Source organism: Colias philodice, chromosome 21 (assembly GCF_061535455.1).
Source record: "Colias philodice isolate Cphi_HAF_F1 chromosome 21, ilColPhil1 Martin Lab GWU primary, whole genome shotgun sequence".
Taxonomy (NCBI): domain Eukaryota; kingdom Metazoa; phylum Arthropoda; class Insecta; order Lepidoptera; family Pieridae; genus Colias; species Colias philodice.
In genome coordinates this window covers 8,915,085-8,932,077 of record NC_143106.1, presented here as the reverse complement: position 1 = coordinate 8,932,077, position 16,993 = coordinate 8,915,085, and the positions used below count along the sequence as shown (strand labels likewise).

Genomic DNA, 16,993 nt, shown 5'->3' with positions numbered 1-16,993 from the left:
AGTGCATCTCAAAGAAATGCAGATTTTACACGTCGCTACACTTTGGATGTGTCGTGTTTGTACCGTCAGCAGAACCGTTGACCGGTTAATTTTTTAACCATCTTTAGATACTAATATTATAAAGCTGAAGTATTTGTTTGAACGCCCTAATCTCAGGAACTACTTGTCCGATTTGAAAAATTCTTTCGGTGTTAGATAGCCCATTTATCGAGAAAGTTTATAGGCTATATTATATCATCATGCTAAAACTAACACAAGCGGAGCAATGCGTGTGAAACCGCAGAACACAGCTAGTAATATGTAAAGATTATAAATGCTGTGGGAAAGATTGACAGCTGATTGGATAAATATTTCCTTTTTATGTAATATTTGTTTTATTAATGCCATAAAATATTTTCCGTAGAAGGAATAAGGTAACCTAGGAACTGTATTTAATTAATAAAATTTCAGTAAGTGAAGAATTTAAACTAAAGGTATTCTTTAAATTCATTCTCAATTCTCATCCACTTAATGACTGTCAAATCGCCATTAATGAGAAGTACCTATAAATAACCACAATATCACTTTATATTGACAACACAAAAGAAACAAATGACAATGAAGCAATTAATAAAAACAGACGACCAATAATTACAGATCGTCAAGTTTACAAACACGTCTACAAATACCATCTCTCCCAAGAATTTATCTTTTCTATTTTTATCACATACCGTTTTATTTTTGTAAAACATAGTGAGCTATTTTTTCAGTAGTTTTCATGTGGGTAGCGTGGCCGAGCGGTCTAAGGCGCTGGTTTAAGGCACCAGTCTCTTCGGAGGCGTGGGTTCGAATCCCACCGCTGCCAAGATATTTTTATGAAAAATGTTCAAGATATTTTTATAGATGCCTATTTAGACTGTTATAAATTTTTCACCTTATTTTTTAACTTGTCTTGTACTTTGTACGTGGTTTGTGAAATATATACTTCGATCGATAAAAATGAATATATCTATTATTTAGGTATTTTAACTATCAGATATTCTTATATTAATTAGGTAGATTTAAAAATGAAAACCTAATTTTATTAACAATTACTATCGCTTACATAAAATAGAACATTAATCATGTAGGATTCGAACTTTCATTTCTCAAAAAAAAATTAAAAAATCCTATAAAACTTATTTGCTGACGGTACACCGAATATGACACTCATTACGCGAGGCGAGGATTTCTCTAAAATATTTCGTAAAACGTAAGGCGACACGTGATTCGCTTCCGTCTTGCCTTTGTATAATTATCAACAAATAAACAATTTTCTGAGCAATTAGGATCTATCTACTTGATTATCATGTCCCTAAATTATATTGATGTCGATTCAATTCCTAACATTCTTAGATTTTCTTATCAACCGACTTCCAGTTCTGTTTCTTAATTCGTCTTTACTGTGTTTGTTACGTCAGGACTTTGGCTTGGATGAACCGATTTTGATGATTCATTTTTTATTTGAAAGATAGTGCCTTCTGGTTTCGTGTATGTAGTTCTCACAATTTGGAAAGTTTTTTGAAATATATACTTCGATTGTTGTGTCTACTTTAATTGTGATCCCAGGTTATATTGCTTAAAAATCTACAAGTACCCAAGTATCTTCTTCTTAGATTCCATTATGGTATCCATTTTTGTTAACCTTTTGAGATAAGAAACGTAACCTTTGATCTAACCTTTAGAAGTTTTCAATAAACTGAACCTTTAAAAAATAACATCTTAATGTACGTAAGTTTATATGAGTATGTTATGAAGATGTGTGTTGCTCTCCCACGCGAGAAGTACTGAATCGATTTTGTTGCAATTTACTCTACTTTTTATTTGACTAGGTTTCCGCCCGCGGCTTCGCCCGCGCAATCAAAAAAAACCCGCATAGTTCCCGTTCCCGTGGGATTTCCGGGATTGCGTCATTTTCCCGGGATAAAAAGTAGCCTATGTCCTTTCTCGGGTATCAAAATATCTCCATACCAAATTTCATGAAAATTGGTTCAGTAGTTTAGGCGTGATTGAGTAACAGACAGACAGACAGAGTTACTTTCGCATTTATAATACAATATTAGTATGGATTAGTACGCGTACAGCACCATGGCACGGGTTAAAGTTAAACGTAACATGTTTTTAAGAAAGGATATTAAATTAAAAATTTTATTAATAAAACAAATCAATTTAAGTTAGGGCCGATTTTTCAATGCTTGGATAAAACTTACCCGTCCAATAAAGTATTACACGATAAGAATAAAACGTCACGTAAACTGTCAAACACGGGCAATTAGAATACGTTTTTAAAATGGTAGTTTTATACATTATTCGACGAATTAGTTTTAACCAATTATTGAAAAATCAGCCCTTAACAAAATATTCCAAGTTAACGTTAAATTTAACAATTCCCTTAACGAGGCCCGACATAATAATTATTATTGCGAAGAGTTCCGATCCGCATATTGGAAAATTTTCAATAACAATGAAACTCAAACTTAGCACATTACACGATCGTAATGTAAAACGATTAAGAGGAAAGTTTTTCAGAAAGGGTGTGGCTGTAACCTAGGGTTGAGTGTATGGAGCTGATAATACCACCCTTTGAAATTTTTAGGTGGTATTGGGTATGCAGTGTTGTTATGATAAGAAAATTGTTACTGAATTGATTATTGATAAAAAAGGAGCTCTTAATGCTGCCCTTTTGGTAATTTTAACAATTATTACAAATGGATGCACTCTAATGAAGAAGACATTGTTAACTTAAGGAATACTAGATCGCAAATATTGAACTCATAGTGAATTGCATTTGTTAGGAAACATTAAACTAATAATAAACAGATGTTTGAATAATAAAAAGTAAAAAGATAACAAGGTTCAATAAGAAAGGAGCTTGTGTTTAAATGTTAAAGTGAGGAACTACTAAATGCCCCAATGCATTTGGTAGTGAATTCGATCTATACAGTAGGTACAAACTCGACATTTAGCGATGAACGTGTATTTAATTGTTTTAACTAACAGCTGTTTTTTTTCTATGGTATTAACAGCTCCATATAAATCTACAATTAGACAATCGGTGGATTGGCGAAGCGTGAGCCATTAGGCTTTTAATTGAAAATAGCGTGAAAGCTGTAAATTGTGACTGCACCCGCCTGCAGTGTCCTTCGATTTAATTATTGCCTCCCTCGCAGACATTTTAAATAACAATAAATTAATTGAATGGCAGAAATTATCTAATTCCATTAAAATTTTATTGATATTTTCTAATGGCAAGTGATAGAAGCAATATTTGTGGTATAGTTTTGTAAACTTATTTAATTGACTGAAATATTTCGGGAATAAATGCACTTTTTTACTGAAAACAAAAATTTATTCACAATTAAATTTAAATTATAAGCTTTAAACTTAAATTATAAGATATAGGTCTTCTTATGCAGATACATAGACACACACTCAAAAACTTATAGTAATTATGAAAATCTGCTATAAAGATTTATTCCGCAATCAACTATTATGGCGAAGTGCGGGTTGGTAGATATCACTTGTCGTCACATTTTTTTGTTCATGGACATGTCCGTTTCCTCATGATGTTTTTCTTCACTGGATGAAGATGTGACGACAATCTGAAAATCAGACAGTTACATTAAAAATTTCAATTTTAAATTTTGGTGGCTAATTGGTGGCTAATTTAGTCGAATGTCAGTTGCTACCACAGGTTGCTACTAACTGACAGGTACTAACGGACTAGATAAAATGAACTAGAAAAGCATATACGTAAGTATTTTAAGGGCAAGCTCACTTACATACTCTATTATCAAAATAGTTTTGCACATCTTTTTTTTCTTTTTCTCAGACAGTACAAAACTGATTCACAACACGTAGTGTTTTGTGAATTAGTTTTGTAAGACTCAACTCAAACTCAGTCTTTCCCTCAATTTTAGTAATTAGTCAGTAATAGTCAAATTAATACTTGCCAGTTCATACTTACCTAACTCAAATTACAAAAACTCAAAACATCAACCCAAAAAGTCCCTATTTGAATAATACTTAGTACTTACAAACTTACTATTTTACTACTTCCAAACGTACCAATAAACAATTTGAATTAATTCCACCAGGGCTCGAACCCTCCGATCGGCTATCGGTTCGGGGTTCGATTCCCGCGGGTTGTAATTAGATTGTTAGTTACATGCGATAGCAATGTGTCATGTGTGGACTGGAACGTTTTGATACTTATGTGTTTGAATTAAAGAATTAGATGTACGTTTTTGTAAGTATTATTGTTCATGTCGAATGTAAAAATTATCTTTATTACTCTATTTAAATATCTAAGCCAGATTGTATTCAGTGGATCCAGTTAAAAGTCGTAATAAAGAATGTTTATCTGACATACACGTAGAGTCGACGCACTTCATTCAGTTATGAAACTATTTTCAGTAATATTTACACTTAGTATTCATATTCTGTAAACTGTATATTATGCATGAGTAGATAGATGTTAGTCAATATAAAAAACACTGCCAATTTTTATAAATTCATTTATTATTGAAATTGTGAATGTTCATACTTATGGTTCCCACTCTATACAATATTCACTTTATTTTTTTACATCAACACAAACTTATATATTAAGTATAATATATTATGCCCTATTTGCAAATTCAAGCTTTAATTTTTCCCTCTTCCCAATACGTTAACAACTACAACTACATTATAAAATTTACAAAGTATCAAAACAGTACATCGCGCTACACAAAACTTTGATGGCGATAAGAAAGTCAGTTGAGAATATACATAATTTTAACGAACGGCGGCCAGTGGCGTGTTAACTACAATTTTATATGCCGATGTCTCAAATTTCGTTATAATCAGCTTTATGGCTTTTTCTTGGACGTCAAAGACTAGTAGGAAGCGGCGGAAGAAGGTGATGATTTTTAAGTGTATGTAAGTATATAGGTATTTATTTTGTATAAATGTCTTCATGGGTTAAACTTGACAGGTGTTGTGAATACGTCATAAAAAGCACAGTCTGTAGGCGCCATCAAAAATGTCTACTCACTTTTTGTCATCAATAGACTACGACCAAAGGGTTTAAACGAAGTACATATTTTAAAATAATAAAATAGACTTACCTAGATAAATAGGGTACTTGATTAAACAAATTACAACCAGCTGTCACAAATTCTTATTTGAATGTTTTTTCTAACACGAGAAACGTAAAGTACCAACATTTAGAATCTTATACGAGATATGTTCCCGTCTCCGACTCAGATAATGTTATAGATTTCTTATAATAACTCTTACATCATCAAATATTGAATTTTCAACTATAAATATATTATATTGTTTATGTTTCATTATAAACCGTTAGCATGTTTTATTTCAATCAAATTTTTGAGCAATATAGAGCAACATGCACATCGACACCTTATAGAAAAAGCAAGTAAGGCCTTGTTAGATTCCATGCAAAGAAAGAAATCAGCAAAAGCTTAAAGCTCGACCTCAAGTAGAAGCATAGTACAATTAGAAGCCTCAGAACTTATTCTATATTTTTTACTACGTCTAGATCACTTATTTTTTACTCAATACCACTAATAGATAATTAATAACTTCCAAATGTCCGTTACCACCAAAACTTAAGACGGTACCAGGAGCACATACTCTTAAAGAGTAATTAACGAAACTGCTATTGACCTTAACAATAGTACTCGAACAATTTGTACTTCCTCCCAAGGGATTATCAAATCTATTGTAAAGAGATAAGGTGTATATTTTGTATGTTGTCTCGCATGACCGGTCAGTTACGGTGTATACACCTGATACGAACGCAATTAGAGGCAAGGCGGTTATTTTGCGGTGAGCCAAGGAAGTAGGACAAAGGGCCCATCGATATGTATCGATCGACTTTCACATGTCTTTGTTATTAAAAACGAATTATTGAATGTCTTTCGTTTAAATTTTTTTTTAAAGGGATCTTTATTTTTCTTATTTTTTTTGTAGCGTTTGTTTATTTTTCGTGTTAAGTGATGTGGATGAAGGGACATTAATTGAACGATGTGTAGAAAACATAAGTTGCTCAAAAAATGTTTGTTCGTCTGTTATCCTGTTGATATGTCATTTAACATTTTGAAATTTGAGCATCAAAATAATTGAGTTAGATTAAAAATGAAATAAAGAGAAAGAGAGGCAAAATTTACAAAATTAATCATTAAAAAGTAATACGTAGGTACAATAAGAGATTATTATACCGATAAGAATAGAATGTAAACAAAGATGTTAGAGTTACACTGTTTCGCTGATTACCAGCCGTGACCATTCATTGTTAAAATGTATACGTAACAAAAGTCCTAGGTTTCCTTTAGAAACTCAATTAACTAGGAAACGTGGTGTCAAATATACAAAACTAACGAATCTAGACCTAATTGATAAAAATAATCAAAAAATAATTTGGAAAATCCAAAAGTGCACGCCTCATAATTTTTTTTTAATAAATATTTATTAATTATTATTTTTGTTTATTTAATAACAATTAAACCACATCGAATCAGACCCTGAAAAATGAAAGGGTTCTATTCCTGAGCATACTCAAGCGTAAGAGAAAAAAAAAGACTCGATTAGTAAAGTATTTCGGTCGCTATCGTGTTAACAAGAAAAAGGATCCGCACATACAGACACACGGACGTCCAAGACAGAACTTTTTTAAACTGTTTTTTAACTAGTTTAAATAACAAAAATGACATCAAAAATATCATGAACGTTAAAAATAGTGTTTTTTCTTAATATGTGTGTGTATGTATTATCTTACAAGTGCAATGTATGATACATAAAGACATTTTAAGTTTGAAAAATCAGATGTTTTGCGCGAAGTGACAGTAGTACCCACCTCAACGCTTCGCTTATGAGGCGTGCAATAAATAAATTTGAATTTGGATTAAAAATAATGAAGAAAATTTATTTATAATAACCCTGTGTTTTGAGCAGTTTTAAGCTAGTATCTAATCTGTGGTTTTACCCGCATTGCTCCGCTCCTATTGGTCTTAGCGTGATGATATTATACCTAAGGTCCTCGATAAATGGAATATCTAACACTGAAAGAATTTATCAACTCGGACACGTCGTTTCTGAGATTAGCGCGTTAAGGGTGCTATAACAGATTTTCAATCCAAACAATCTATCTATACTAATATTATAAAGCTTAGAGCAAGAGATAGAAATGTACTCCAATTGTTATAGACCTGTGTTACAGACTATCCATATCACCTGTCACAACCCTTAAAATTTAAAATTCATTATAACCCTCAAAAACGGCGCTCGCGCACATGACCTCAAATCATTCAAGATCAAATATATCAGCCATTTTTAATTAAAAAAACCACATTCGGTCAGTGCGCAGTGGTGCGGTACAATCGACTTCCGATCTTCCATGCAACCATCTCTTTCTTACACACTAGTTTTGCTATCGCTATCTCGCTCTAACGTGGTGTAATTAGCTATGTTGTAAGAGGTTTTGTTAGCGACATGTGTCTGATGGGAGCTGTTAATTATTCGATTTTTATCAGATATCGACGTTAATTTAAATTTTAGAACTTAATTCTTAACGTATTTCCTTAATTATGGTGGTTTGGTGTGGTAAAATTTATTGTAAACCGCTCACTGTATTGAAGATTAGACATTTTATCTTTATGAAATAGATTGACCACCAAATTGTATAGACATAAAAATTAATCACCTGACAGAATTAAATTATTATTAAATTAAATATTAGTATTTACACAAACTTACCATTATTTGTGTATTGTAAGAAGAGTAAAGATTTACTTTGTAAATTGTGCATAAATCTAGATTTATGCACAATTTACAAAGTAAATCTTTCATCATCAATCATTTCTAGAAATGCCAAATATACAACAATTACTTCGATTATTTTCTCATAAAGTGCAACAGGCAGACAAACAAAGAGAACTTTAACACCACTCGACCATCATGAAATCTCCTAATAATCTATATAAAATTCTCGTGTCACAATGTTAGTTACCATACTCCTCCAAAACGGCTGGACCGATTCTCATGAAATTTTCTGTGCATATCGAGTAGGTCTGAGAATCGGCCAACATCTATTTTTCATACCCCTAAGTGACATGAGTAAGGCAGCGAACAACGTTTGCCGGGAGTCGGGACAGGTAGTGTAATATAATAGCGTAGGCTTAACAATTGATTATAAAGTTATAAGCTAACACCTTACACCACACATAAGTTCGAGTATAAATAAATATTATCATGTAAACTAGAATATATTTATAGAAAAAATATAATTTTGAGCTGCGCCCTAATAGATCTCAGCAATCTATAGGAAAAGAATAATAATTCACATAATTGTTAAAATACAACGAAGCATTAAACCGATACAAGCTATTCCACTCAAATCCCATGCAGAATAGATACAATAAACCATAAATAACAATCATGCAAATAAGCCGTCAAATGCCAAAAATTTAAATAAAAGCCATAAAATCGCTCCGATCACAATACAAGGGAATCTCTCAGAGTGTGCTCACAATGAATCCGAACCTACGGCACTTACGCCAGAATAAGCTTACCTTTAATGAGCTATTGAAAAATGATACCAAAAATAATTCCTAGCCAAGAATTTGCATAAGCCATTTAAGGGTTAAACTCTTCCCATACCGAACGCTGTCACGCAATTTTCAACCCTATTCCTGTGGGGCGGAATACATTTTGCATTGTAATTGGATTTCTGCAATCTCCTACTACTCGTTTCAAACAATTTCTTACTGTACTACACGATGATAGAGGTCATTTTGTAAAAAATGGCGTATGAAAAAGATGCAAGTTATGCCGTCATCTTGCGAATTCGATTAGGCGGTGATTGCAATTTCAATATTAAATCCGTGAGAATAGAGATCAAAATGCATTATACACGTCTTTAAAATCTTTAGTGATCTTCGTGAAGTTTTAGAACGTTATTACGTTATGCAAATTTATATTATATTGCTTATAGATAAGGTTGAAAATTGATTATTTAGCACGGGATAAAAATCATATGACAATTGTTAACCCATAAATGGTGTATGCAAATTTTGTAATATTGTAGGACCAAAGGGTGCATCAATATCTCGATGACAGATGCACAGATAATTTAAAAAACATCGTATCATGTTACCTTGAAGGCTGGAACGAATTTTTGTATTAACGTTTTAGTTGATATTTTAAAAACGATTCATTTTGCTGTTTAAATACTTGTGTGAGAATTTTATTAGTAAAATTTTTGGTTTTTTGTTTTTGAATAAAATTGTATTATATTATATTGAATATTTTGTGTTTTTACTCGTATTTGAAAATTAATTTTTAAATCTTTTTATTTTAATTATTGGATTAAAACTGAATTTTTAGAAACTATAGGACAACAAACAATAAGAAATACTCTCTAAATGTTTATCTGTGTCAATTTTCCTCAAAATCTATTCAGCACTTTTTACTATTAACGTGGAAGATTTCAGACATATTCTTTTATCTAGATAATAAAAACTTTTTACCTTACCTATGAAAAATTTATAAATATAATAGACCTATATAGAATATTGACCTTTGATAAAAAAGTTCACCTTTATACTTATCGATACAATTTCTTCCATAACAATATAAATTGTAAACAAACTGACTTTCTTTATAATTTATTACTATTTGCAGACAACGAAAACAATAATATACTTATCGACATACAAAAATGCGAAGTTATTTGTCTTTAATAATTTAACAATAATACTTGAACTTTCTTTATAATATTATTTCGATTGGTTCTAAGTATGGAGAAGGCACTTTATCTGTAGTGCAAAAATATTTTATTTTGGAACTAATGATTGTTGTTTCTTTGTTAAACTTATAACAGAAGATATAGACATATTTTTGTACAATTATTGCCTAAATAATTATTCATAATTGCATAATCATTCAGGCTTTTTCCTCTGGCTTTTTTTGTATGAAATCAAACTTACGTGTGTTATTTTATACCATATCTATCTTCTTTCATCCAAATCCAAGAATTATTTACACCAAACTACATATTCTTATTCCTTCTTCTTACTGTCCAAACAAACGTTATGCAAGCATCCAATTTAAGTTTAATATTAAGTTACATGTTACCATCTAATCATAATTTTTTGTAGATTGAAACCTATTTAACTAATTATTTTTATTTAAACATTTACAATTTACTCTCAAGTCTCAAATCAATTAACCAAGCTACTATACATTAATTTGACCACCCAACAAAAACAAAAACTTAACTTTAACTCAAAAAAAGCGTCTTCCACACTTACCCAACTTATAGACAGGTGTTACGGTCGTCCTTGCTATGATGTCAGTTAGTAAGTCGGCCATGAGTCATCAGCTGTTTTCTGTCAATATAATTACCTATAGGTGCAGTGGTGTTAAAACAGGGGGTTCGATCGTGCTGAAAATAATTCTAAATTTTAAGTGAATAATATGATATGTTATCGTTTTATTTAAATACTTACTTACTTTAAATATTTAGCCCTTGCAAGTTAAGACACTAAAACAAGTTTTTTTGTACCACAATCATGTTTTTTAATGCCATACAAGAACAAGAAAAATAAGAAAATTGTTTTCGAAACGTTTTAGGTAAAAAGTCAAACCATGAAACTAATTGAACCCACTTTGTCTGAAAATAAACTTAAAAATTCCAAATTAATTGATAACTAAGCTTCCTAATTGCTTCTTTATAACGAAAAAGGTAATCCCACCAAAAACATTTTCATGTAAAATGTTGCCAAGACGAGCCCATATGACTCGCACTGTCAAAAAGTTATCAGATCTCATGTAGAGCCAAGCTTCTAACACTACACGCCCTAACTCTACAAGGCCTAACTTCACAAACTCTACACGTTAGTCAAAATATGTGGCTTGGCCATTTCGCTACATTCACATCGGCGTAAGGTGAAAAATTAATTCACTGTTCATTACTTTTGTGTTATACAATAGTTCTTGTAGTAACGAACGGCCAAGCCACATATTTTGACTAAGGTGTAGAGTTTGTGAAGTTAGGCCTTGTAGAGTTAGGGCGTGTAGTGTTAGAAGCTTGGCTCTACATGAGATCTGATAACTTTTTGACAGTGCGAGTCATATGGGCTCGTCTTGGCAACATTTTACATGAAAATGTTTTTGGTGGGATTTCATTTCTTTTTGTAGGTTGTTTGTAACAATTTTTTTTTTAACAAGGAGTACCTATACATATATATATATATATCTAGGGGAACCAAGTTTTAGATTATTAGATTAGACCTCTAGCGTCATCAAAATTTAATTTAAAATTACAGGTCTCATACAAACTCCCATCCCCTAGTTTAAGGGGTTGGGGGATGAAAGTTACAAGTTTTATAATTTTTTTGTTGTTTGTGTGCTAATACTAGCTTACATACAAAATTTCAGCTTTCTAGGACATTAGGAAATACCTTAAGAATTTTGATGATCATCAGTGAGTCAGTGACGAAATTAGCGTTTTTTAGATATAAATAAAATCTGAAGTATAAAAGCTAATGTAATTAAAACTTAATATGTTCAATAAGTCCGCTATTGACAATATATCCCGAAAATTTTGTTGATCTAGCATAATCCAAACCCAAGTTATGAGGGTTCAAAAAAACGTCGAAGCGCTTCGAGAAAAGGTAGGTAGTGCCCGTGCGCCTCGCTTGGCTTGTCTTGGCGGGGGCACTACCGTGCCCCCAGATCATCAAATTCGGATTAAAAAAAACCATAACAATCATTTAACAAAAAATTCAAATTCAAATTCAGAACCATGATTTAAAAGAATCATTAACCCGTTATTTAAATCCGAATCGAATTAAATGCAACTGTAACATTTGTAACGATTCAAAATTAGATTAATGATCGAGTTGACAAGCAAATCGATACAATAATCGATTGAATCATCTATACGAATTACACGCATCGATTGAACATCGTTACATTTAATAAATGACTTCTAAGAATATTTTTTTATAATAATTTGCTTGCAGAAACATGTTACTTATAGATGATAGAATCCTATATCGGTATATCCTATATCCTTCCAATCCTGCTAGTAATATTTTAAATGCGAAAGTTTGTGAGTACTATGGATGTATGTAGGTATGTTTGTTACTCTTTCACGCAAATACTACTGAACCGATTATAATGAAATTTAGCACACACTAGCTTCCGCCCGCGACTCCGTCCGCGCGGATGTCGGTCTTGGCGTGGGTGGTTTATTTTTCCATTTTGAGTAACTCTGACAATGACATCTTATAAATATCTATTGGACCCAAATACGGCTAGGCCTATAATAATACGCAACGTGTGTTCGCGGTTCTACAGAACAACGTCTATGGATAAAACTGAAAAATTAAGATTAATTTTTTTTTACGTATTTTCCAGGATAAAAAGTATCCTATTTTACGCCCAGGATAATAAGGTATAATTATACCAAGTTTCATCGAAATCGAACCGTTAGTTTTTACGTGATGCCTGAACATACAGACAGACAGACAGACAGACAGACAAAAATTTTTTTAATCACATATTTGGGTTTGGTATCGATCCAGTAACACCCCCTGCTATTTATTTTTTCAATATTTTCAATGTACAGAATTTACCCTTCTACAGATTTATTATATGTATAGATAAAGAGGTTAACTTGGATTAACACATAGGATAGGTTTTTCCGGAAATCCCACGGGAATGGGAACAATGCGGCTTTTTCTTTCAAAACGCGGGCGAACCCGCGGGCGGAAAGCTAAAAGTAATAATAATGATAAATGGCAATTTTCACCAACTAAAGGTGGGTACAGAAATAATAGTTGATTCAAAGTTAAAATATAAACTTAAAATTTAATTTATTAAAATTGATTATTTCAATTTTGCTATTTATGAATATTGACAAATTTTTATTCTTTCTAATATTAATATTTCAAGCTTTTGCAACAACTTATTTCGATAATCTATGTCTTGCGTGAGAAATACTAAGTAATTTATAGAATTGTAGAAAAACTCCACTTAAGTATATTATCGAGGAATGTGATTGATCCTGCGGTTAGTTCAAACTAAACGTCAGCTATTACCTCTAAATATTTAATAAGATAATAATATCGATCAATTGACTCAATAAGATGCAACTGTAAAATAGTTGTAGGGAAGTAATAAATAGTTTCTATAAATAACAGACAGAGCTTTCGCATTTATAATATTAGTATGGATTCTTCTATACTATTATTATAAATGCGAAAGTAACTCTGTCTGTCATGTCTGTCTGTTACTCAATCACGCCTAAACTACCGAACCAATTTTCATGAAATTTGGTAAGTATGGAGATATATTTTGATACCCGAGAAAGGACATAAGCTACTTTTTATCCCGGGAAAATGAAACAATCCCGGAACTCCCACGGGAACGGGAACTATGCGGGATTTTCGTTGACTGCGCGGGTGAAGCCGCGGGCGGAAACCTAGTTTGATATAAAGTGTTAAGTCTAGATAAATATGGGTTTATCATGAATAACAAAGTAATATTTATTTATTTATTTATTTATTTATTAGAAAACAAAAATTCACATTTATTTAAAACAATTTTGCGATGCGAAACCTTACGAGGTTTGTAGCAACGCTCACAGTCGCATAAACACCGTTTGTTATTCGCAAGGAAGACAAAAGATGTGACTACATAAACCGGTTCCTTATCTATTCATGACATACAAATACAGGGTGTTCATTACAATGTTGTTTTTTTTATGTTTATTTTATTGTTTTAATTAATTCGAGAAAATATCTTTTGTATATTATTTTGTAGTTTTTAATATTAACATCCTTCTTAACTTTTTGTGGCATAGAATTAAGTATAGTGGGTAATAAGAAATTAGCCGTACGCTTCCCATAGAGATTGTGTACTTTAGGAATAATTAATTTATTATTAGTTATTTGTCTGGTAGCAAACTGATGCGAAATGGGATTTTGAAAGTTTATGTTATGAAATTGTTCTATGAGAAAAATCTTTTGAAACATTTGTCTTATTGGCAGTACATTACAATAGCTAAATAGTTCGAGAGGTTTATCTTTAAACTTGTTTTTAATATTAATAGGTACAATTTTTTTTATTAGTCTTAGTTGTAAATTTGTGATTCTATCAATGTAAGTATTAAATGTACGTCCATAACTTGTGATACCGTATTGTATTATTGATTCTGCCAATGATCTATAGATACCGAGAAGAATTTTGTATGGTACTTTATTTCTGATGATATATAATTTTGAGAGTATGGCCCTAAGTTTATCACACAGATAGTCTATATGATGGTTCCAATTAAATCTGTTATCAACAATCAGTCCTAAGTAAGTATAATAAGGCACTTGGTCCACACATTCACACGAGCAGTCCGGGTTATAATATGTACCTTTGTGAAGACATACGTGATTGTGTGCCGTGATTTTAAAATTATTAAAGTTTTTCAAATGACTCGAGTGTACATGTACTATTTTTGTTTTCTTAACATTTATGACAAGACCCGCATCGTGCGACCACATTAGGATACGCGTAAAATCTTCCTGTAACTGTTGAGCTGCAGTATTAATATTTTTGTCTGAGGCTATTAGACAGGTGTCATCAGCATATTGATAGATAGAACAGTGGTTGATGACATGTTCCATATCATTTACATACGCCAAGTACAATAAAGGTCCTAACACCGAGCCCTGTGCTGTACCCTCGGTGATGGTCATTTCATTGCTCATTTCATCGCCTACTTTAACACGAAATTTTCTATTAGCAAGATAATCTTTAAACCATCCCAGAAGAGGTCCACGGATACCGGAGTTGTCTAGTTTGTGTATAAGAGTGTCATGCCTGAGTGTATCGAATGCCCTACTATAATCGATAAATAATAGCAGTACATGTTTTTTGTTATCGAGACATGAGTTTACTTCATCTGTAAATTTTGACAAAAGTTGTGAAGTTGACTTACACGGTTGAAATCCAAATTGAGAGACAGATAAAATTTTATTTTCGGCATAGAAATTCTGCATTTGTTCGGCTATAAATTTTTCCACGATTTTGTCTAATACCGGAAGAATGGTAATCGGGCGATAGTTTTCATACTCACTTCGCGTACCCTTTTTGTGAATAGGTCGGATTATTCCAGTTTTTAACTCTAAAGGATATTTAGCATTAACAATAGATGCATTAATAAATTTAACTATAATATCTACGATTTTAGTGCATATATTTTTTATGTCAATACATCGAATGTTGTCGAATCCGGGAGCTTTATTGATATTAAGTTTTTTAATTATATTACATACTTTATCTCTGTTAGCTTTTTTAAGTAGCATTGATTTATTTTGTGGATAATAATAATCATTTTCACATAATAGACGCTTATTGCATTTAGGAATGATTTTTTTAATACTATAATAAAATTCTTGTGCAAAATTATTAGCAATTGTTTTAATGTCTATGTTATTTTTATGAAATGCTTTTAAGATACAGTTGTCTATTGAATTTTTGCAGCGACCTGTTAATGAATTCAAAATTTGCCATAAAGCGTGACTATTGTTGTAGTTTTGATTAATTTGATTATGATAGTAATTATTTCTTGATTTTTCTATGAATTTACGCGTTTTATTACGTAATTTATTGTATTTTAATCGAAGTATTTTATTAGTCGGGTCATTTTTCCAGTCAATAAAAGATAAATCTTTTTTTTCACACATAGTTTTTATGGTGCTAGTAATCCAAGGATCTTTGTTTCTTTTACTTGATGTTGAAATTATTTGTTCAAATTGTGATTGATTATAACAATTTTGGATGGTATTTTTTAAGTTATCATATAATTTATATGGACACTCTGTATTCGTAAAATCATCCCAGCTAATATGATCAAGCAAATTATTAAGTTTATTGTTATCTATTTTTCGAATGACTTTAACGTCACCCTGTACATGTGCTAATGATTGTCCAATGCACGACAATACGATCATACGGTGATCAGCCATTGCAGTGCCGAGCACGCCCGAGTACAGGTCTAACAATTGCGTCCTTACAAAAATGTGATCGATTACGCTACGCGTTATTATTTGGTTTCTTATTTCAATTCTTGTATAATCGGTTATAACACTTGTTAGACCGCACTCGGCCATGCTATTTATGTAAAAATCTTGAATGTTACCCTTTATTTTTATATCTATGTTCATGTCTCCTATAACAAAAATATCTAAGTGTTTAAAAGGTTTACTAGATAAAAGATCCTTTATCTCCCTTACGAACAAGTATTTACTTTCGTTGGGTGGCCTGTATATTGCACAAATTGTTGCAACGTATTTGTGATTAGTCGTTAAATGACCTATAATTGATTCACAGTGATTTAAAGTGTGATGTTTGAATGTAAATACGTGAACGTTCCGTATGTATATTATAATACCGCCACCTTTTTTATTCTTACGTAACTTTTTGTGCATTATATAGCCATTTACATTGAACATATTTGCAATATTATCTTTAATGTTTACTTCAGTTAATATGAGAATATCTATTGGTGAACATGAACTGTTTATTAATTCTAAAACATAACAAAAATTTTTAATTAGTGATCTTACATTTATATGGACTAAATTTAACTTAAATTGAGATTTCGCTAACGATGGAACATTTTTACAAAATGAGTTATATGTACTACAATTAAAAAGTTCTAAATTATTGCTTGGGATATTCGACTGAACTATGGTGACCTACATAAAATAATATATCTATTACCGCCGATGATGTGCTGGTGCTGCCTGGTTGAGGAGATTTTCAATGTCTGTTTCGCTTCTGATCACAATAGGTTTATTATTCTCTGATTTACGGATTAATATATTCCCATTCTGGAACCACACATATTTATAATTTGGTGTTAATTTTTGCTTAGCTTGCCACAGTAGGGTTTTATTCGCTTTAG

General features: G+C 31.6%; 1 protein-coding gene and 1 non-coding gene across 2 annotated transcripts; one reads left to right on the top strand and one right to left on the bottom strand.

Moving 5' to 3' along the window:
- Window positions 1-762: 762 nt before the first annotated feature.
- On the top strand, window positions 763-844 carry TRNAL-AAG (transfer RNA leucine (anticodon AAG)). Its single transcript has one exon. It is a non-coding gene; the product is annotated as a tRNA-Leu (tRNA).
- Window positions 845-13,795: 12,951 nt separating this feature from the next.
- On the bottom strand, window positions 13,796-16,788 carry LOC149479107 (uncharacterized). The gene has a single exon (XM_089708562.1). It carries the CDS (start codon window positions 16,536-16,538, stop codon window positions 13,800-13,802), a length of 2,739 nt encoding a protein of 912 aa, XP_089564688.1. The 5' UTR covers window positions 16,539-16,788; the 3' UTR covers window positions 13,796-13,799.
- Between the last annotated feature and the right edge of the window lie 205 nt (window positions 16,789-16,993).